At 45.7% G+C, this 23104-nt stretch overlaps 1 protein-coding gene across 5 annotated transcripts in view; it reads right to left on the bottom strand.

The window, feature by feature from the left end:
- SMC3 (structural maintenance of chromosomes 3) overlaps positions 1 to 23104 on the bottom strand; it is a 573351-nt gene that overhangs the window by 540441 nt on the left and 9806 nt on the right. For 2 of the 5 annotated variants that reach the window (XM_070531361.1, XM_070531362.1), the window contains exon 3: positions 11351 to 11442. The exons of the other annotated variants lie outside the window; for them this stretch is intronic. In XM_070531361.1, the coding sequence (XP_070387462.1) occupies position 11351 (1 nt within the window). In that variant the 5' untranslated portion in view covers positions 11352 to 11442. The remainder of the gene's footprint in view (positions 1 to 11350; positions 11443 to 23104) is intronic. 5 annotated transcript variants of the gene reach the window in all.

Here is a 23104-nt window from a genome sequence, read left to right as displayed (position 1 = left end):
GATGTGAAGGAAGCGCTACTGCGGAAGTACAAATTGTCGCCCGAAGCTTTCCGGCAGAGGTTCCGGTATGCAAAAAAGGGTAAGGAGTCGAATGTTGACTTCGCGTTTCGTCTAAAAGCCGACTTGGTGGAATGGCTGAAGGGCGAAGAGGTTTACGACGACCGCGACAAAATTGTCGAATGCATCGCGTTGGAGCAGTTCTACCGTTGCATTGATGAGGATGTCCGGCTCTGGCTGCAAGATAGGCTAAAGGAGGTTAAGCTGAACAAGGCAGCAGAGTTAGCGGAAGAGTATTACACCCGCCGCAGCTTGCACAGCAAGGCAGTGCGCGTAGAAAAGGCAGATAGGAGAGATGGGTTTTCCGGAAAGCCCGAAAAACGGAAATGTTACAATTGCAAAAAGCAAGGGCACATCGCTGGGAACTGCCCAGAGAAAATTGCTTTTGCAACAAAACAGCGAAATGATACGACGCGGTTTTTTGAAAAACGGAAACCGTTAACCTGCTATAATTGCAAAAAGCAAGGGCACATCGCTGCAAGCTGCCCAGAGAGAATTGCTTTTGCAACGATACAGGAAACTCACAAAAACATACGTCTATTGGAGCCCTATGTGCAGGAAATTAAGGTAAACGGCAAGAAGTGCCGTGCACTTCGGGACTCTGCAGCAACTATGGACGTTGTTCATCCGTCTTTCGTCTCCTCGAGTGATTTTACGGGAGAGTGCGTTAGGATACGGCAAGTGGCCGAGAAGGAGAGTGTCTGTTTACCGATCGCAACGGTTATCATTGAAGGAGAATTTGGGAAACTTAACACCGAAGCCGCTGTGTCAGCCGCCCTCCCGGAGCAATTTTCCTACCTCTTCTCAAATAGCTCGGAGCAGCTGCTGAGGGATCAGGGCAAATCATTCTTTGCCGACGTGGCGTACATGGCCCCCACGCGATCCAAAGCGCGCCCGCTGTCGAGGGAACTTGACTTAGTGTCGGTGAGCGAAAGGCGGTGCGGCACACGGACCGATCACGGTAACTTGAGTGGCGAGCAGTCACGGGAGAGGCAGAGCTCGGAGGCTGGCCTAGACGAGCGGGTCCTGGAAGTGAGTGGGAGTGACGCGGGAAGTGCTAGCCGCGATATAGACTCGACGCCGCAATTAGGCGACGCGGGCTCCGCACTCGCTCCGGTTTCCGCCAGCCGGCAGGAGCAGGCTGCAGTTGAAAGGGAAACTCGGATTCGCGAACAACAGGAAGATTGTTCACTAGCCGATCTGAGGAAGAGCGTCAAACGGGGAGTGAAAGAAAAGGGGGTTTCATTTGGCAAGGAATCTGGCTTATTGTACCGCCGCTACACGGATAAGCAGGGTCGCAAATATAAGCAGCTTCGGATTCCGCGAAAATATCGCCGGGAAAAATGAATGACCTCATTTGCTTCCTCAGAAGTATGTTTTCGGTCCAAAGCGATTTCAAGGGGACCATTCTATTTGTAATTATTATTGCTGATTAATAATTGTTTCTATTTTGTTGTGTTGATGATTTGAAAACTGATTGTTTAAGCCTTGTGTGCTAGATCGTACACCTGCCTCTTGTTGCAGCGGGAGAAAAAAAAAGGGGAAAACAATTTAGTTAGGTTGATTTGAATTATGGCCTTGTCTGGTGTTTGACGGGAGACAGAGGGCACTTGTTCGTGTTGGGTGTTGCCTTTTGCCGGTCGGTTTTGCAAGCTGCAGAACGACCAAGCGGGACCAGTGGCGAGAAGCAAGGTCTTAGGAACGACCCGAGCGGAGCTGGTCAAGGTGCCTTGGCGACGACGTGGTGAGCAGAGCTCCTGTCCTGGCGAGTCGGACCTGGGCACGTGATGTTACCTGGCGTCCCGACACTGGACGTGAACTGGGACGAGCCTGACGAACGTGCGCGCCTGGCATCCGAGCCACGTGGAGGCAGCTCGTCTTCCCGGCGCCTTATCTGAGGGCGGGGATGCTGTTGTGCCATTACCACAAGCCCGGATCCCGAATCTGCAAGATGCAGAATCTATCCTGCGAGCGCCATAATTCTCCCTTCACAAGTCAAGATGCTGCGCCTTCGTGCGGGAGAAGCCTCGGCGGAGCAGCCTGTTTTGACGTGCCCGCGTGTGCCCGACGGCCCGGCGCCGCACCTCCCTTGCCTGGAGGTCACCGCGCGCGCGAACCTTGAACCGAGTGGCCAGCGCGGTCGCTGGTTGGACCCCTCGGACGACCGTCGTGTGCTGACTTTGTATTGGGCCGTTTGAGTGACAATGGGCCTCGGGGATTATAAAAGCAGTGACAAGCCGCCTGAAAAAGAGGATCTGCCGACCCCACCTGGAGAGAGGGTCGCTCCCGACTGGGGTGAGATGTGTCACGCGTTTTCGCCGGACGCCGTCGTGCGAGAACAGTCGCGTTTGTGTGAGCTCTCGGCCCCAGTGCCGATCCGTTCATGTCCTGTATGATAACCTGTATATAATGTATAAAGTCCCTTTTGCTATTCTCATCGACGCCAGGCTCGGAGTCTTCGCTACCAACGCTCTGTCACGAAACGGGTGACGAGCGCTACGGGACCACAAAGCCGTTATCGTGGTGCAGCGGTTGGAAATCCGTAACAGATGCTACCCGGTCTTTTTCACCCAGCGCGCACGTAATGTCATACCGCAGATATTTCGCTCAAACTCGTGTGCAAAAATATTTTAATAACTCGAAAGGCAAAGTAGTGTATAAAGTACAAAAAAGAGCATTCCTCTGCTCAACAAAAATTTTGCTCTTGTGTTCACTTCCTGTGGGCAATTTCAAAACACTTTTTGTTCCTGGGTGATGCCGAAGAAGAGCCGACATTTGGTGAAAAAGATTTGTTTCCATGTCGCAGCCATGTAGTCTGCAACGGGCAGCGTTTGCAGTGTCAGCCAGCATTGAGCAGTGGGTAGTGCTCTTTTTTGGGGGTTCTCGAGGAGACAGTCGAGCCTGCCTTGATGGCGGATGCAACTCGGCTTTGTTCTCACTCTTCGTTTCATCCTGCTTCTTCCCTTGAGCCACGAGAGTCTAAGCAACAGATTGGCGGAACTGCATATATTTGAGTATTTCTTTCCGCTGTTTCTTTAGGGAGCGTATGTCCCGCGTGTACTGCACCCAGGAGTTGCTGAGGGCAATGTAGAAGAGGTGAAAGATGGCTCTGACAGTCCACTTGTTGACGCGTGTAGTAACTTATCATTTGGTCTGCCTTGTCAACACCCCCCATGTTGACGTTGTACATGCGCACAATATCTGGTCGAGGGACATCGATATGTTCTGTTCTTTACGAGACCACCTGCGACAGGTGTCTTGCGGCTCCTAGCCATGGATTGAAAAAAGAAAGGTTATCCGCTTAATTCATCAGACACGCGAGGCCGGTCCCCTAAAGAAAAAAAAGAGACGCGATTTCGTCCACAAGCCGCTAAATGCCAACAGTACTCGCCTGCTGTTCATAACAAGGCCATCTCAAAAGCGCGGTCTAAATAACCGGCTTGAGTCCTAGCGTCCAACATAATGGACACGCGAAATCAAAGGAATCGTGAAAAAAAGTAAGCGCGCCAAAAATTTAAATTTCGTATTCTGCGCTTATGCTGTTGTATTAACTTTATTATAAAATCAAAGATATGCCCTGAAAGCAGGTAGAAATACGAGAAACAGTGCTTACTTCTCCGGCAGCTGCCGTAAAACGCCGCGCCGCTGAATGCCGCCATTGTGGAATTGTTTCGGCAGGAATTTGAACAATGTATTTTCATCAATGCTGCATAGATGGCGCAAGCAGGTGTCCAATGAGTTGGACAGTGCGGTTTCATGAGGATGAAAGCCTTGTGACAGAAGTGCTGTCTTATTTCTTAATGTCCAATATATTGGACAAATCCCCATAGCGGGGACTCAGGAGGATAGGGTAAATACGAAATATTTACGACACAGCGACTAAGTAAATAGAAAAAAAAACATTCGTTTGTGGAGTGACTACCACGAGAAAGGTTGTCACCAGCACTGTTCGGTCGCGTGATACAGCAGGGTGGCGACGCCCAGCTGCTGAAGTCGCAGTGCTTTTGCAAGGTGCCCCGGACTTATATTTACAATTGCTAGTAGGTACAGCAGGGCGTGGCGCTTGCGGAGACACTGGATGTGTGCACAAATGCACGAATAACGGCGGGTGCAAGAGAGAAAATGTGGGGACTTTTGCTCCTTGAATATATGACACTGCCTAGGCACTATGGAGGAGTTTCTTAGCGCGTGTTGTATGCGTTTGCCCCTAGGTGTGCCAGAAGAAGCCGCGGGGCACGAATGTGCTAAACTTAGCATCGCAAGTTGGTGGCTGGATGTAACTATATTTATTCAATCGTGTTTTTTACTAATTGAAACAGCGTGTCATTATTTAGCATTATTGGCGCGGCGCCTCCAGGACACCAAAGCAGCAACGGGGACACCAAAGCTGGAACCCGGACTAGCCCGTGGGTTGGGGCTCGCCAAGTAGCGGAGAGCCGATCTTATACATTATTGGCACGCTTCGGCCTTCGGGGCCCCAACCCACGGGCTGCCCTGCTCCCAGCTTTGATCCCCCTACTACCCCTTGGGTGCCCTGGAGATCCTGCACCGCCTGCTTTAATATAACCTCAGGCACACTCCTGAGGCCTCGGTTTGCCGGTTACATGTGTTTTCCTGGAGCAGTGCTTGTAAAAAATGCAATCTATCATCGCGACGAAAAAAGCGATCCGTGACTTATACAACACCAGTCAGAACCTTGCCCCTTCAGACATAGCAATCACCAAATGGGACATCGGTGCCTACTGCCTCACCATGCGGGCAGCCAGCGGCGGAGCATAAACAAAATGACTGCACTCGTAAATGCCGGTATGTCTAGGGGACAAACGCATACAACACGTGCTAAGAAACCGCCTCCGTAGTGCCTAGGCAGAGTCACATATTCAAGGAGCAAAGGCCTCCAGATTTTGTCTCTCACACCCAGTCACTCGCGCCTACGCAGAAACATCGAGCACTGCAAGAAACGCCACAGCCTGCTGTACCTACTAGCAATTGTAGAAATGCACCCCGAACCACATGCACGTTCATAGAAATAAGAGTTGTGTGCACCCCTGACACAAGTTTTGTTTCGACCGCATGTGCAGCGTAACCTGATGCCTACTTCCCTATGTTCAGAAGTCACCCAGCAAACTCGTTTGCATTACTTTGGTGCTAACATTACGCAGAGCCCCTTTTGCACACCTTACACTGTGCCAAAGAGGGTGCTTTTTATATATATGCACGACGAAAAGGCTTTGCGTGCAGCCAACTAAAGCACTATAGCCTCATTCATCCTAAAACAGATGTCGTTTATGTAAGAGGCGCCGCTTCTTTCTTTTTTTTTTCCAGCGTTGTTTGTAAACTGCATGAAAATGAATGGGGATTTGGGTGGCGAACAAATGTTCCTAGGCCATGTACTGGTGCATGCGTGCCGGCTTCTGCAATCGCGAAAGCTAAGCAGCATTGATCTGAGCTAGTACGAGATGGTGACCACTTCCAGGAACTTCGGCTGATGATAGCTCCGCCTGCCGTCCTGACCAAAAATGCATCAAAAGCTGAAGGAAGGTGAGCAGACGCTATCCACATAAAGGTCAAGGTAACCGGACACAGCCGGAAAGCGCCCTTTCTCTGTCTATTGCCTGCTTCCCTTCTTGCGTGCGCGGGACGTTGCCTTCTCTGCCTTTCGAAAGATGTCACATTTCCTATTGTTCCACAAGCAGGCAGAATGGTTTTTGGCACTCATCGCCGTATCAAAGCACGATGACAACGGCCTTGCAATGCTTGTCATCGGTATTTGCAGTGCTCGAGTGCCAGAATACAGATGTCCTAAATAGCCAAGATTTTCGGTCTGTATGGCCCATGGACGAAGCACAGACGGCAGCACTCCCGGACATGAAGCCACGTGATGAAACCAGGATCGCCTCATGCCTGTTTACCTGATGCAGCAATAATGCGAAATTATTTCAGATTCCCTCGTCCATGTGCGTGTATGCTTTTAGCTCACTAGTGGTGTAGGATGAGTTATGAGAGAAACTTAAAAAGGATACTATTTATATCATCTAGTACGGATAAACACGCAACAATTACAGCTGAGTTCTTTCACACGAGTCTCCATATCGATGCACATATGATGCACCTGCTTGTGTACCACTTAGCACAAATATGCATCCCACAATTATGATATTACACAGAAATCATTCACGTTTCATGTGCACCCACTGTCTAAGCAGCTTACTTAGATTCACCAAGAATTCGACACGCGAACATGTGAAGGAAGGAATGCAACCCAAAGAATACTGCTTGCATGTCACTGTATTCTTTGCAGCTAAAAACAGGAGTAAAAGAAGGCATTACGATTGAATTGACAAGTGCCACTCAATGACGTATCAGTGCACGTATGCTGAATATGCATACATGCACACACACAAAAAAATGTCATTATATGGGTTTGTTTCAACGTTTGCCATTTTTCAATTGCTGATGTCCACTTATTTGGTTGTTTACCTAAATATATTGCAGTCGTAGAACTCTATCATGGGACAGCAGCAATAAATTCGAATGTTCGAAGGAAATAAAGTGAAAGTAAAAAGTTGCAGGTGTACTGTGGAGATAGTTTTCCGGAAATGAAATACTAGTAGGGGTGTGCGAAATCTGAATAGCGTATATAATAAAGGCCTATTCGATTCGGTTGTCGAATCAAATAATCATTATTCGATTCAATTTGTCACTGGCGGTTTTCGTTTGAAGTCAAAAGTTACTATTTGCGCAACCATACAAAATAGACAGCATAGTACACGTGGTTAGGCTGCTTTATTGGAATAGAAATCAAGCACACTTCCAGCACATGTGCCGTGCTGTCGCAGATGCAACTGCTAGAGAGCGCACGCACATGATATTGGAGGTTGCATCACTCGAGTTTCAGAGCCACGGTATAGCGAAATGGTAAAACAAGCAGTAGCACGAAATGTTCACTTTAGGAAATGTGCACACGCTCACTGCTGCTAGCACTCGTTGCCCAAGTGTTATGATCACGACCATCGCAAGCACTCGCGCATTGCCTTGCCGTTTTCCAAGTTTCGCCGACAGCTGTTTTCTTTGCTTTCACGAAGGACGGTTTCACTACCTCCCCACGACACAGGCATCCAATGGCAAATCTTCACACTAGCCTTTGGAATGAGATCACCCGCTCTACACAAGCAGAAACTGCATAAATAGATTATTTGCCAAAAGTACTTTTTTCTAAACATCACCAGTCTGCATAGCGAAAATTGTGCACGTGTTGTCTGCCTTTCTCGCCATGTTCGTGCTTTTTCTCCTTTTTTTCCTGCTGAAGACATTCACGTGCACGTGCACCGTTCGCGTGCAATGGCGAAAGAGCTTCGGCAAAGATTTTTTTTTAATGTGGCGGAAAACTGCTCCATCGGCTGCCACACACTGCCACAAGCAGATTGCAATCACTGCAGTAATTTTCAAGGGTACTATGATTACTCAATAAAGAAAGTGGGCAATGTGGGGGTTCAAGCATTATGCGAGAGCAATGATTACACGGGTAAATATGATATATCTTCGTACGAGAAGATCCCCCACTGGAAATCACGTGTTTCAAAACTTCACTGGGCGTCGAAACACGCGACATTCGGTTTGTTGTGCACGGCTTGGAATGCTATTAGTAGAAGAATAGAATAACTTTATTTCCATCTACTTGATGGAGGAGGCTGCAAGTAAAAGCTGCTCCAGTAGAGGCAGCTTGACGAGGCCCGCAGCCCCCCCCCCCCCCCCACAGAATATTCGGCAACAAAGTACATGCAAACACATAAGCATTATACATATATATACTCTCATGAACCCACATACTTGCATATACACATGCACATCCATACCCATATACATACAGAGCCACTGGTGACTAGATCAAAAATACTTAGGGTAGCTTGTATGGTTCTCGTGGTGAATACAAATGAAATAAGACACACACACACATATATATATACGCACACAGACATATATTCATATACCCATATATGCATACACAGTATTATGCATACCTACATCTATACACACACATATACAGAAGCATATATACACACTTTATATACATACTAGCCGAGAGGATGTACACTTAACCAGAAACTTAAAAATCCTGCACATACAAGTCTCAGTTGTTGGGCCGTTATTTGTGTTACATCAACACCTAGATTATATTTATTTAGAAGCATTGGCATTGTGTATGACAGCTTTTCCCTTAAATAATTTGTTCTGGGTATGACCACCCACCATATCTCTTTATGACGGGTAACATAAAATTTGTCATTGAGTTCAAGATTCCAAATTCTCGCAGAAAGTAGCAGTTCGTATTTACTTCCCGCCTAAATGCAATTGTTAACTTGTACTGGTATAACCCTAACACAGAAATTATGTTGGCTTCCTGAAATAAGTTTATAGTATGGGAGTTGTAGGGCACATTCAATAGCAGCCGAACAAACTTCTTTTGCAAGACAATGATCAAAACGTGAACAAGGCGAATGAAGGCTCTTGCATTCACCTTGTTCACGTTTTGCTCATCGTCTTGAATTTCCATCTCCCGCATTCCCCGTCTTTTGCAAGACAAGTAATTTATGCAAATTAACAAAAGTAGTTGTACCCCATCCTAATAAGCAATAATAGAGGTACAAATAAAAAAGCAAGTTATTAATAAGAAGTTTAACTTTAAACGGCAACAGTGATTTACATTTCCACATCACGCCAATGACCCCAGTAACTGGATTGTGACTGCGTCAATATGTTCGTCCCAATGCATGTTACTCGCAAACGTTACACCGAGTTCTCATACTAGTAACCATGTCTATCGTTTTTTCACCGTACATAATGTTAATATTTGAATTCACTGGCTTATTTTTAGGCCTAAAGAGCACAGCTTTTTTATTTATTTATTTATTTCTAATTCGTTCATTATTGACCAGTCCCTCAGCTTAGAGAGCATGAGGTTCGTTTCATACTCTATATCTTAACAGTTTGTTCATGAAACAAATATACTGGCGTCATCAGCATACAGGACATATTTCACGTTTACGTAGACATTCGTTACATCACTGATATAGGCGTTAAAAAGAAGGGTCACACAGCCATTCGCACTTTTTGCTTAGGTTGGAGAAATAAAGGCTCGCTCATTGTTTGTCGTTAATCCTATCGTTCAACCCGCGTCACGTAGAATAAGGCAAATACAGTACTCTTAACACATCGCACCTCACCACTTGGAGAAAATAAGTTTTCAGATATCGTCGTACAAGCCTGGGAACTAGGAGGAGGCGAGGGCAAGTTCTGTGAGCACTTCAAGAACACTTCCACAGTCAATTGTGAACAAAATTAACCACACATAAAATTTCTGGAATCTTTCTTTATCTGCAATTCTCCTGGGCACAATAGCACAATAGCCTAACCTGCTGGCTAGCTGGCATGCAGTCACGATGCGCCATACCGTACACGGTGCTTTCTCTGTATCTTCTTTTTTTTTTCACCCAACAGCGACAATTGAGCAAGCTGCTTTATGGCCTTGTTGAAGGCCTGGTTGCAGTGACATGTGCTTGAAGGAATGTGGGGTATGCAGGTGCGGCAACTAGACTTAGCCAAATACTCAAATCTAAAGAAAGAATCCATCCGCGTTTTACCCACTTTGCAATGTTTAGTGCCGCCATATTTGTCAAATCTTGGAACTGACTTGAAAGAGCTTGATATTTTTTTGCACAGATGGTGCCATCAGCAAAAAACGCCTGAGATTTATTTACTGGAAATCTTTTGCTTCAAGCACTGCTTAGTAAAACCAGTCAGTGCTTGTAATTAAAAGAGATTGTATGACTACTAATGAGCAGCACTCATTGTGAATTTGCGTGTACATGAAAAAGAATGTCAATTTGCATGGAGCTGGCCAGCAGAAAAATTGGTTAAATTCGCTGCTCCCTTGTAGATCCCTCAATCAACATAAGACAATTTTCTCTTCATAGAATTGCAGAGAAGGGCTTGCTGCCTGATAGACGAGTTGCAGAGTTTCAGCTTGAATAGGTTTGCCCCTTCTTTGGTAATGCGTGACCAAGTATAGACATAAATTGCCAATCTGAAATAACTCCTGAACTGCAAATCATATTGACCGCAAAAAAGACGGGGACAGAGGAAGAAAACACATAAACAGCACGGGCGGTAACTTTCAACTGTTTTATTCATAGCAGCCAGTGGGCATATATAGGCAAAAAGGACATGCGCAGATCGCAGCAAACAAGAATCGCGGCAAACGAGAATGCACATCAGCTTAGCGTGGCAACCAATTATCAAAAAAATCTATTTCCGCTTGAAACAACCTAACGGAGGTATCGCTAACACAATCATGGCCTTTCTTTTTTATGTGGTAAGCCTCCATCAGTTCACGTGCAGTCTGGTCATGGCTTCTCCCCAGAATCTTTATCTCCTCAAAAAGAGGTGCACAGCGACAGGCATTGCAGTGCGCAGGTAAGTGCGCCAATTCATCTTTCGTTAACTTTTGTTCATGCTCGCTGGCTCGATCATTTAGGCACCATCCAGTCTGCCCTATGTAGGACTTGCCACACGCCAGGGGGATTTCATACACAACTCCTACATTGCATTTGGCATACGGCTTGGTGTGGTTCTTACCACAACCTTGCCTTCCTTTATATTAGGACATAACACAAAACAACTTCGCATAGTTAAGTGCACTGTAACCTAGACTACCACTCAATTTTGTTCTGCGTTGAAAAGGGAAAAGGTTATCATCCATAAGCTTTTATTGTTTTGCCAATTTTTATTAGGGCCTGTATATATTTCTAATTTGGGCATGGCGGCACCGCAGTGAACATGTCGAGTAACCCTTTCGTCTTCCTGATACAGGCGCTCGGCCTCCTGCTTTCCTGCGACTGCTTTAGGAGCGGAATCCGGACACACAACCGCACCGCATCAGCACTGACTGCTCCGCCAAATGCCGAGTGCTGCAAAGCGCCACTTGCAGAGCTGGGTTGCGACGCCTTTCTTGGACAGCTGGACCGACTGGCCTACGCCCCCTTCAGAAGCGTATCGTCCACCCCAACGCTATCGACACCATTCACCTATAAACAGTGCGACGCGCCTGACAACGGCATTGGGCATGGCGGCACCGCAGTGAACATGTCGAGTAACCCTTTCGTCTTCCTGATACAGGTGAGAAAACATTTTGGCAAATGTCACAAAAGTAACGACATCTTTCTTGTGGTGCTGCCGTGCCCAGGCAAAGTGTGTGAAACTGTGTGTAATTGTACAACGTCCTTGAGGTACTTACTGATGCTTGCTGGAGATGTAGAAAGTAACCCCGGCCCTACCAATCAAGAAGTCTTGACCGAAATTCGCAGGGTGGCTGCTGACATGACTGATCTGAAGAATGACAACAAAGCTTTAACTGAATCTCTGGAAGCCATCCATGTGAAGTTAGATACTTTGTCAAACCTCGAGGGCAGAATAACAGGCGTTGAGGACAAAATAGCGACACTTGAAAATACCATTAGTATTCTTGCACTCCAGGTTGATGATCTCGAAAATAGAAGCAGAAGATCAAACTTAATCTTTTATGGCATTCCGGAAGTAGAAAATGAGAAACCTGACGACCTCAAAAGAACAATCTCTGATAAAATCATCAAGGGTACCATCGGTGTCACGGTCTCGGGAATCGAGAGAATGCACCGCCTAGGTACTAAAGCAGAAAATAAAACGCGACCTGTTATCCTCAAGTTGCAATGTTTCGAGGACAAGGCGAACATATTAAAGAACTGTTCGAAGCTAAAGAATTCCAACATATCTATCTGTGGGCGAAGATTTTTCTATCCGTGTGCGTAACATCCGAAAAGAACTTTGGAACAGCAGCAAGAGCAACCGAGATAGGGGCGAAAAAGTTACACTTGTGTACGACAAGATTAAAATCAATGGCCAGGTTTACGTCTGGGACGAACATAAAGGAGCCCGAGTGCTTGTGGGAAAGAAACCTGCCGTCCCAAAGAAAAAAAACTGACTAAACATGAAACGCCCTCCAGCCGAGTGATAGTGAACATAAATGCCCGAAGTGTCGTGAACAAAAGCACAGAACTTGAGGCATTTATTATAGAACATAGACCAGATATTTTAACAATAACCGAAACATGGCTTTCTCCTGATGTTTCAAGCAGCGATATCTTCCCCCCGGGTTATACTGTCATGCGCAAAGATAGGTCCTCTCGCGGTGGTGGCGTAGCAATTTTGATAAGGGAAAATATTTACGTCACACCTATGCCTGAAATGGTTGATGCTGAAGCACTTTGGTGCAAAATCATGACAGATCGATCCTCCCTTTTTATAGGCACCATGTACCGGCCCCCTAATACTTCCTATGATATGCTACACGTGCTAGCAAATTATATGGAAAATCATTTTACACATACAACAAAGCTAATCCTTACGGGGGATTTCAACCTTGCCAGTATTGCATGGGACTCCCTTGATAACATAGCTGATACAACTCACGCAGAGGTACTGCTTGATCTTTGTTTCAATCTTGGCCTTAGACAAATCATACGAGAGCCAACACGTGTTACTGCAAAAAGCAGGAATGTACTCGATTTGATGTTTGTGAGTGATGCTATCGCAGAAGACCGTGTTTCATGGGAAGTTGTCGACGGCATATCGGACCACAAAGCTACTAAATGTTGCTTATGGTTAGGCACACCTCCGCCTACCCAAAAATGGAGTACACGAATTTTCGACTGGGCGAATGCCGACAACGTCAGCGTTCTTGATTATCTAGATCACTCTTACTCCACTTTTACAACGTTCTCGAATGATAATACAGTTTCAGTGAATGGATTATGGTCAACATTAGAAAGAATCATTCAGCACTGTTTATCAAAATATATTCCCACAAAGATCAAACCAGCACGTAGGACAAACCCTTGGATAACAAGAAACATAATACAACTAAAGCGAAAAATTGCCAGTTTAAGGAAACTGAGAAATAAACTACCGCTACCAGGCTACACTAATAAAATACGCGAAAACTCCCTGGCACTAAAGTCAGCCGTAAAAAAGGCAAAAGATGAATACATGAATGTCACCTAAAGCAATTTTATCAAAACATCTCCGTCTAAGTTTTGGCGATACCTTAATCCAAAGTCACGTCAGACCAGTAATCCATCACCAACTGAAGCTATGGCAAAGGCTACAGAGGTCAATGAATACTTCATTTCAGTATTTACGCAAGACAACAGCAGACAACCCAACTTTCAATCCCTTCCTAGCTACTCAGCAGAACTAGACGACTTAATCTTAACCGAGTCAGGAATTTTTTCCCTCTTACTTGAAAGAAACCCAAAAAAATCCTGTGGCCCTGACAACATACCAAATGCATTTTTGAAGCGCTACGCGGAATGGATGTCCAAGTTCTTACTGATAATTTTTTTAAAATCATTGCAAATGGGCGAGGTTCCGGTGAAATGGAAAACTGCTAAGGTTATCCCTATATATAAATCCGGTGACCCAACCAGCACAGCAAATTACCGACCAATCTCGCTTACTTGTACGGCCGGCAAAATCCTTGAACATATAATCCTAAAGCACATAGTGTCATTCGTAAAAAAAAATAATTGTCCCTAATCAGCATGGTTTTAGAAAAGGATTGTCTACGACTACTCAATTGATTGAGACAATCCACGACTTAGCGATTACATTGGACAAATGCAGTCAAACCAACATGATATTCCTAGATCTATCTAAAGCATTCGATCGAGTTTCCCATCCAAAGTTGCTTCAAAAACTTATCCACTACCTCGGTGACAACAACATCACCAAGTGGATAAAAAGTTATCTTACAGGTCGACGTCAATATGTATGCTTCAAAAACTACTCTTCGGATTTCGGCGATGTGCTATATGGCGTCCCACAAGGAGCTGTTTTAGCTCCTATCCTCTTTCTTCTTTTTATCAATGATTTACACATTAATACTAACGCCACAGTAAGAATGTTTGCAGATGACTGTGTTATCTACAAGGAAATAACCTGTCGTGATGATCAGATAACCTTAAACAGTGCACTTGAAAATATAACACAATGGTGCCAAACGTGGCAGATGGTGATTAACACAGAGAAAACAGTTTGTATGACTGTAACGAATAAAAGAGCGCCCATGAACTACCCGTATTATTTACAAGGACAGATATTAAAGAAAGGTGAAGAGTATAAATATTTAGGCGTTATAATTTCATCAGATCTTACATGGGACAAGCAGGTAACACATATTGTTAATAAATCACTGGCAGTTCTATACTCGTTAAAACGCTCGCTCAGATCCGCATCAATAGATACTAAACGCTTAGCATACCTGTCACTAGTTCGCTCTATACTGGAATATGGAATAGTCTGTTGGTTTCCCTTCCGTAAACAGTACATAGCAAAATTGGAGAGCGTACAAAGGAAAGCGATTAGATTTATTTTTAGTAAGTATCGCTGTCTTGACTCCCCCACAGAACTATTAAGGCGAGCTGAACTTCCCACTATACAAAATCGAGCTCGACTACTTCGTCTTAAGTTTCTTTTCCTTCTCCTTAATGGTAGTACGAAAATCAATACGAGTGACTACTTGCTACAGACAGATACACGTAGTTCTCGAACAAAACACACCAAGCACTTAACAGAATACAGATTTTACAATGACATATTTAGGTACTCATTTTTCCCACATGCAATCCGTGAATGGAACATATTGCCTGATGACGTTGTCACCTGTACATCACTCGAAACTTTTATCGCCAAGTTATCAAACTATGCTCTGTAGCTACGACCTGCACATAGGTGCGCTGCGTCGTACAATGGCATTCCAATTCACTTAGCAGTGTCTTGTATTCTGCCGTGACATAAACACCTGCCTAATCTTGTGTTTTGCGCATTGCACATCCAAAAAATTTATTTTCTTTCCTTGTTCTTCAGTGTGCTAAACCTTCCAGCATGGCGTTTACTACCATTTTTCCCCGCTCCTGTTATAGAAATTGTGTAATGATTATAGAGTGCATATGTACTGCCTTGTACACCCAAACTTATCTATGTCCGCGCCTACTTGAACTGTGTTCTCTTGAAGATGTATCTTACCCCTTTCCTGCAACAGCCTCATATGTGAGGCTAGCAGTATGTTCAAATAAATAAATAAATAAATTGCTTTACGGGCAATATCTCTTGCTAGAAACCTTAAAAAATTAAATTATGAGGTTTTACGTGCCAAAACCACTCTCTGATTATGAGGCACGCCGTAGTGGAGGGCTCCGGAAATTTCGACCACCTGGGATTCTTTAACGTGCACCTAAATCTAAGTACACGGGTGTTTTCGCATTTCGCCCCCATCGTAATGCGGCCGCCGTGGCCGGGATTCGATCTCGCGACCTCGTGCTCAGCAGCCTTGCTAGAAACCTTGCATGACCTTTCATTTAAAGACACAGCAAACTTCATCTAGTTATGTTGAACAGTTTTGCCAGAAACAGTACCACGGAGACTAGTACAGCAAAAATGACATTTTTTGCCTACACTGTTTTGACTGCCGTCAGGTAATGCTTCAGGCTAGGCAATAATACTAGAGGTCATTGGAAAGCACAGAAAGTAAGCTTTCTAATGCAATATAATTCATTTCCATCCAATGAGTGCAGCAAGCACATTGTGTCCGCAAACAATGACTAAAATGCGGAGCGCATGCCGCCAGGGTGGGACCGCCACCAGGCAGTACATCAGGAGTACCAGGAGTACTGACACAAAAATTTTCGATCTTGTTTTTTCTGCTGTAATAAGTAGCTAATGAGCCAGTAATCACGGCACCTAACATCATTGGCTTCAGAGCGCGAGAGGTAATTATTTGGAGTCTTGTTTGTAGCGACCAGTCGCGACTTTCGATATGAGAGAGCAAGGAGATGGGCTAAAGAAGGAATGTAAACATAGCTGGACACGTGATCGCACAAAACTGTGACGTGCGCACACCAGCACCAGTTTCGTCTTGCTAGTTCGTCTGCTATGCCTGCACGTGCTTTGCGATGTCCTCATCATCACCGTCGTCCCCGTTTTCGTCGTCCAGCAGCGACTATTTCCTGCTTGCTGTAGTCACCGCCGAATTAGACGTGGCCAATCACATTTGACTGGATCCACTACAAAGCAGCGACTCGGAAAATGCGGCTAGAGACAGCTATCAATATGCGTACACACTGGTACAAGTAGTCCGAGCCATTCGTCGCGGGCGCTTTGGGAACAAAGCATATTCCAGAGCAGAACACAAGGCAAGGTAAAAGTCGGCACATCATCAGGCTTGGGGGTCGTAGTCTTGGTGGAAGTTAGTCGGACTGCTCTAAGCTTGGCCGGTTTTGTTTATACCAGGTACACTCGAAATGAAACGAGCAAATCTGGCTGCTCTTCAACGGGGTCCATTCTAAGCGTCCAGTGGCACGCACGAACTCGGACCACTTCTGCCACTTATCGACGCCGATGGTATAGCCAACAAACAAGCCAGGCGCGCTGGCAATCGCTGGGAAACTGTATATAGGCCTAGCTCGCTGGCCGTCAGATCCGAAGCCAATGGCCCTTGGGACCCGTCTGCAGCTGGTAATAAATCAACTATATTCGTCACCACAAGCAACGTCTGCACATTTATATCGCTCATAAGTGACAATACAAATAGTTTTCCCGTCGCTATTGGTAGTGATGAGAAAACACACTAGCCAAGCAAGCCGCTTCACAGAGACTATTGCAGCAGCGGCTGCGCTGACCACTTGCAAGTCGAAATCACGCCAACGATTTACTATATCGTTATTTACTATATGCACACTATATGCACACTTTCGAGGACACTTTACCAGTTATTTCGTGTCAAAAACAAATTTTAGCCGATTTTTTGGCCACCATCATCTGTGGAAGAGGTCAGCGTTACGAACAGGGAGAAAAAAAAAGAAGGCACCGGGACGATCGAAGTGGGGAGAAACTTGGAATCATCCACTGACGAACGTCACAAGCAATGGCCTGTTGCCACCTACTCAGAAGCCGTGTTGTCGCAGCAAAGTTTACTGCCGTCAGACTTCAAACCGCATGACATACCCGAAGTTCAACTCTGGACTATGGCAAAGCCAACGGTGAAAATGCCACTTGCTGGGCTCAAGTATTTCGCGTCATCATACATTGCTTACATGTATGGATATACCGAACATGTTTTTGTAGGTGGTTCAGTGACACAGACCTCTTCCACAGCGGTTTAAACGGTACCTGGAATGGGGATCACACAACGGTGCAAGATAGGACACAGAACGTCGTCTACAGCAGCTGAGTTGACCGGAGTTCGAGAAGGAATTCGCTGCACATTACAACAAAGCCTTGAGAAGTGGGCAGCATTTCGTGACTCAAAACCAGCACTGCAACTCATCAGCAATTATATTGCTACATGTGTGTGGTATTTGATTGTTTGAACGAGGCGCATGGGCGCGTCACTGGAGAAAAGAGGAAGAACGCTCTCTGGCTCTCGAGCTGTCGGCTGAACTGGCCAGCGCTGCATTTTCCCTTGTAAATATATTTTATAAATAGTCTCCAGTTTTAATCCATTCACACAACATTTTGGTGGAAGTGCTGGGTACCTTTAACCACTCGACATTCCCGCAGAACCATTCTTTTAGGTTGGTTTGGACTTGCTTGGCCCTTTTCCTCTTCCTACCTCTGGGAACAGGTGGATCGCTGTGGCCACGGATTACGCCATGCGCTACGCGATCACCCGAGCGCTTCCTACAAGCTGCGCCACAGATGTCGCCGATTTTCTTCTTCGTTACGTGACTTTATTACATGGAGCTCCGCGACAACTTCTCACAGACCGTGGCCGGACATTCCTACCAAAAGTTATCGCGGACATCCTGCAGTCCTGTGCCACGAGGCACAAGCTATCCACGTCATACCATCCGCAAACAAATGACCTCACAGAGCGTCTCAATCGCACTCTCACAGACATGCTCGCGAAATATGTCTCTTCAGACCACACTGACTGGGGCCTCGCTCTACCATTTGTCACATTTGCTTATAATTCCTCATGCCACGACACAGCCGGTTATTCCTCATTTTTCCTTCTGTTCGGCCGAGAACCAATACTGCCCCTCGACACAACCCTCCCTGTTCACGCGACACCGACCAGTGAATATGCACTTGACGCCATCTCCCGCTGTGCCCACGCAAGGAAAATTGCCCGTGACCACCTTCTGAAATCCCAAGAGAGTCAAAGGAGAGTTTGTACGACCGGCGACATCTAGACGTGCACTTCCTGCCTGGTTCTTTGGTACTTCTATAGTCTCCGTCGCGTCAGGTCGGCCTGTCAGAAAAACTGCTGTCTCATTACACAGGCCCATATCGAGTGCTTCGTGCCATGACTCCCATCAACTACGAGATCGCCCCTGATGCCCCGTCTGCTTCCCAGTCCAGTAATATTGTGCACGTTACACGACTGAAGCAGTACCACCCTCCCAGTGATGACATTTAGACGCTCCGGGACGTCGCTTCTGCCAGCAGTGGATTATGCTACACGCATGTGGTATTTCATTGTTTTAACGAGGCGCGTGGGCACCATCACTGGAGAAATGAGGAAGAACACTCTCTGGCTCTCGAGCTGTCGGCTGAACTGGCCAGCGCTGCATTATCCCTTGTAAAGATATTTTGTAAATAGTCTCCTGTTTTAATCCTTCGTTCGCACAACAATATGAATGGCAGAACCACATATAGTCCTCTGGTTTATGACAACATGTCTCTGCTTGCTGAGGCATCTCATTCCGAGCATAACATCGTGCTACAGTGGATTCTTAGCCATTGTGGAATAGCTGGAAATGAACAGGCTGACGCGGAAGCAAAAAAGGCGCGCACTGACGGAAACATTATAAAAATTCATTTTTCCCGGTATGACAACACCTTGGCCCTTAACTCCCTCAAAACTCCTATGGCGCGACATTGGGACAACCCCGAACATCAGCAAGAGCGCCTCCATAGACTAGACGCTGGTTTACGATTCCGGCTTCCACTCCAGTTGCGGAGAGGCCAGGAAACAATCATTCATCGATTACGGCTGGGTGTGGCATACACTCGATATCTTCACAAGATTGGACACGCACGGGACCCTGACTGTAGCGTCTGTCACACTCCCGAGACAATAGCTCACATAATTTGCATGTGCCCTCAATATGCGGCCGAATGAAGAACACTCAAATCTGCTGCTGACTGCTTGGACTCCCGCCCCTTTTCGGAAGAAAAGCTTTTGGGCGTGTGGAGAAGAGTTGATGGTGCCGAACCTACCATAAACTCACTTTTGAACTTTCTACGCAACACTGGTTTAGACGCTCGCCTCTAGAGCCTGTGGCACGTGCAGTCAGTGCGAAATGTGTTTGAGCAAAAACTTTTTCTGTGGACAAGATTATTCTTGCATGTATTGCGTCTACAGTGCACATCTGCATATTGGACCTGTATATAGCAGCTCATTGTACCATAACAATCACCTGCCACCTACCTTTCCCTATATTCTCACTTCCCCTTTCCCCAGTGAGAAGTATGAATGAATGTGTATGGTTTAGTGGCGCAAGGGCCAAGTATGGCCAAAGAGCGCCATGACTGATAATGTTGTGTTAAGCGCTGATTTGTGAGTTGCAATGGTGGGATGTAACATGGCTGTAAAGTGGCCTAAAATCAGGAAGTGTCATAGAAGCGTAAAATAGTATATAGCATAAAATTATGATAGCGATACATGTAGTTGTCTGTGGATATAGTACGCGTGATAAGTGATCGTGAAGCTAGAATACAATAAATATGGAAATACCACCTAAGCCTCCGGAAGGCCTTTGAGCTCAAAGGCTGGGAGGCAGGTGCTTTCTTTTAGTGCAGTTATCGCAGCAGAAACCTCAGTTAAGAGGCCGTGCTACGGATTTCCTGGTGATATGACATGAAAACTGTGTACATCTTTTAAAAATGCGAACAAGTATTGATATTTAAAGAGCGGTTCCATACCTATGATCATAAGAGGATGAAGGGGAATTTGTTGACGGTGTGGTAATGGAAAATGCTTTTTTCTATTAGCGTCTAATTCAGTGCATTGCAGCAGGATGTGAATCACGGTAAGTGGCTCACCACATTTATCACACATGGGTGGATCGCCACCGGACAAGAGGTATGCGTGTGTGCTGTATGTGTGTCCTATCCTGAGTCTGCAAAGTGTTACTTCTGTGTGGCGGTTCTTTGATACCGGCGGCCAGTTGCCAAGATACGGCTTGATAACATGTAGTTTATTTTCTGTTTGTTTGTCCCACAAGCGCTGCCAGAAAGTCCTTAGCTTTTTTCTTATCGAGGGCTTGACGTCCATTACAGGGACAGTTGTGGAAGTGTTGGACGCGTTCGCATGGACGGATGTGGCTAGCTCGTCAGCCAACACGTTTCCCTCTATGTCTCGGTGCCCCGGTACCCAGCATACGACGATATGCTGTTTGGACTCATAGGTTGTGCATAATGCTGAATAAAGAGATAGAATTACAGGGTTTTTATATTTCCTGACAGTTTTCAAAGCATTTACAACACTCAAAGAGTCTGTGTATATAACTGCCTTTGGGATATTAAATTCATTAATGTGTTTAACGGCAGCCAATATCGCGTAGGCCTCTGCTGTGAAAATACTTGTGTTAGGGTGCAGAACACCGGCATCTGAAAAGGATGGACCGACCGCTGCGTAAGATACGCCAGAATTACACTTCGATGCGTCTAAAGAATTCAGGAGAGGAGTATTTGTGCTGTAACTCCAGGAAGTACATTCGTATATGCGCGACAGGCGCGTGCTTTGTAACAGCTACGAAAGATGTATCACAGTCTATTGGTTGCCACTGCCACGGCGGGGGCCGTATAGCAGGGGACATAAGGTGGTATTCAAGCAGTGGAACCCTTGTTTCTTCAGCTATGTCTCTAACACGCATGGAGAACGGCTGTGCCACTGTGGGCCGGTTGCGGAAAAGTTGGCAACTGGACAAATCGTTTATGGTGTAATACGCGGGATGCTGACTGTTTCCGTTCACTCTAAGAAAATACATGAAAGACGAATATGTTCTCTGCAGATGCAGTGACCACTCGTCCGATTCAACGTACAGGCTTTCCAATGGGCTTGTTCTAAAGGCGCCTGTGGACAGGCGAATTCCTAAGTGGTGGACAGGGTCAAGCATCTTTAGAGCACTTGGAGTAGCCGACTGGTAAACTATGGCTCCATAGTCTAGTCGTGTGCGTATGAGGCTTTTGTACAAGTTCATGAGACATTTTCTATCACTGCCCCAGGTTGTGCGTGAGAGAACCTTTAAGATATTCATTGTTTTCATGCATTTGTTTTTAAGATACTTTATGTGCTGTATAAAAGTTAATTTCGCGTCTAATATTATGCCTAGAAATTTATGTTCCCTGTTTACAGGTAGACGCTCATCATGCAACACAACTTCAGGATCAGGATGCAGGCCTCTTTTTCTAGAGAAAACAACACAGGTGCTTTTTTGTGGGTTCAGTCTGAACCCGTTTTCATCAGCCCATTTGGAGACCTTGTTAAGACCAAGCTGGACCTGTCGCTCACAGATTGCGAGAGAACTTGATTGAAATCCTATCTGCACATCGTCAACATATGTTGAATAAAAGATGTTATGTGGTATGTGTAGACGGAGAGAATTCATTTTTACTATAAAGAGCGTGCAGCTGAGCACCCCACCCTGCGGCACTCCAGTCTCCTGTACAAATTTCCGTGACGAAACATTGCCCACACGAACACGGAATGTCCGATTTGATAGATAACTTTCGATAACATTGAACATATTTCCGTGTATACCTAAATGTGAGAGGTCTCTCAATATCCCGAACCGCCACGTAGTATCATAAGCTTTCTCCATATCAAGGAATACAGATAAGAAAAACTGCTTATGGACAAAAGCTTCACGGATACGTGCCTCTATGCGTATAAGATGGTCACTGGTAGATCGACCCTCCCGAAACCCGCACTGGTATGGATCGAGCAAATTGTTTGATTCGAGGAAGTGTAGTAGGCGACAGTTAATCATTTTTTCGAAAACTTTGCAGAGGCAACTTGTTAGTGCTATGGGTCTGTAGCTTGACACAGAGGAAGGATCCTTTCCTTGCTTCAGAATTGGGATTACAATAGCCTCTTTCCAAACAGAGGGGATCTCGCCTGAAAACCATATAATGTTGTAAAGGTAAAGGAGGGTTTTTTGTGTTTCGGGGGGTAGTTGTTTCAACATCTCATATATTATGCGGTCTGAACCTGGGGCGGATGTATTGCAACAGTTCAGTGCTGCCTGCAGTTCTGCTATGGAGAATGGTTCGTTGTACGCCACACTTTTAGCACATTTTCTTTGTAACTTTTGCTGTTCTATTCGCGTTTTGTTCTTTAGGAATGTTTCGGTGTAGTGTGAGGAGCTGGATATGTGTTCAAAGTGTGTGCCAAGAAAGTTGGCTTGATCTTCCAGGCTTTCTCCATGACTATTTACTAAAGGCAGGGAATACGTTTGTTGTCCATTAACCTTTTTCACTCTATTCCATACTTTTGTCTCATCTGTGTACGAGTTGATGCTTGATATAAACTTCGCCCAACTCTCTCGTCTTGCTTGCCGGCGCGTTCTCCTTGCCTGGGATTTGACATGTTTAAAGTTTTCCAGGTTTTCAGCTGTAGGAGAATCGCGAAATATCGCCCACGCTTTGTTCTGGTTCCTCCGTGCTTGCCTGCATGCATCGTTCCACCAGGGAACACGCCGCTTGGAACCCACGCCGCTCGTGTGTGTAATACATTTACAGGCGGCATCCAGTATAAAAGCTGTAAAATATGCAACAGCATCATCTATGGTTATACCAGACATCTCAGCCCACGTCATGTAAGTAAGAGTTCGGTACCGTTCCCAATCGGCTGAGTCAATCTTCCACCGAGGGACCAGCGGGGGAAGTTGATCTTGTTTCGGCGTGGTTAGGATTATTGGGAAGTGGTCACTCCCATACAAGTTGTTAA

Source organism: Dermacentor albipictus, chromosome 1, assembly GCF_038994185.2.
Source record: "Dermacentor albipictus isolate Rhodes 1998 colony chromosome 1, USDA_Dalb.pri_finalv2, whole genome shotgun sequence".
NCBI classification, from domain to species: domain Eukaryota; kingdom Metazoa; phylum Arthropoda; class Arachnida; order Ixodida; family Ixodidae; genus Dermacentor; species Dermacentor albipictus.
Note: the sequence above shows the minus strand (reverse complement) of the source record. Positions and strands in the feature narration are given on the sequence as shown.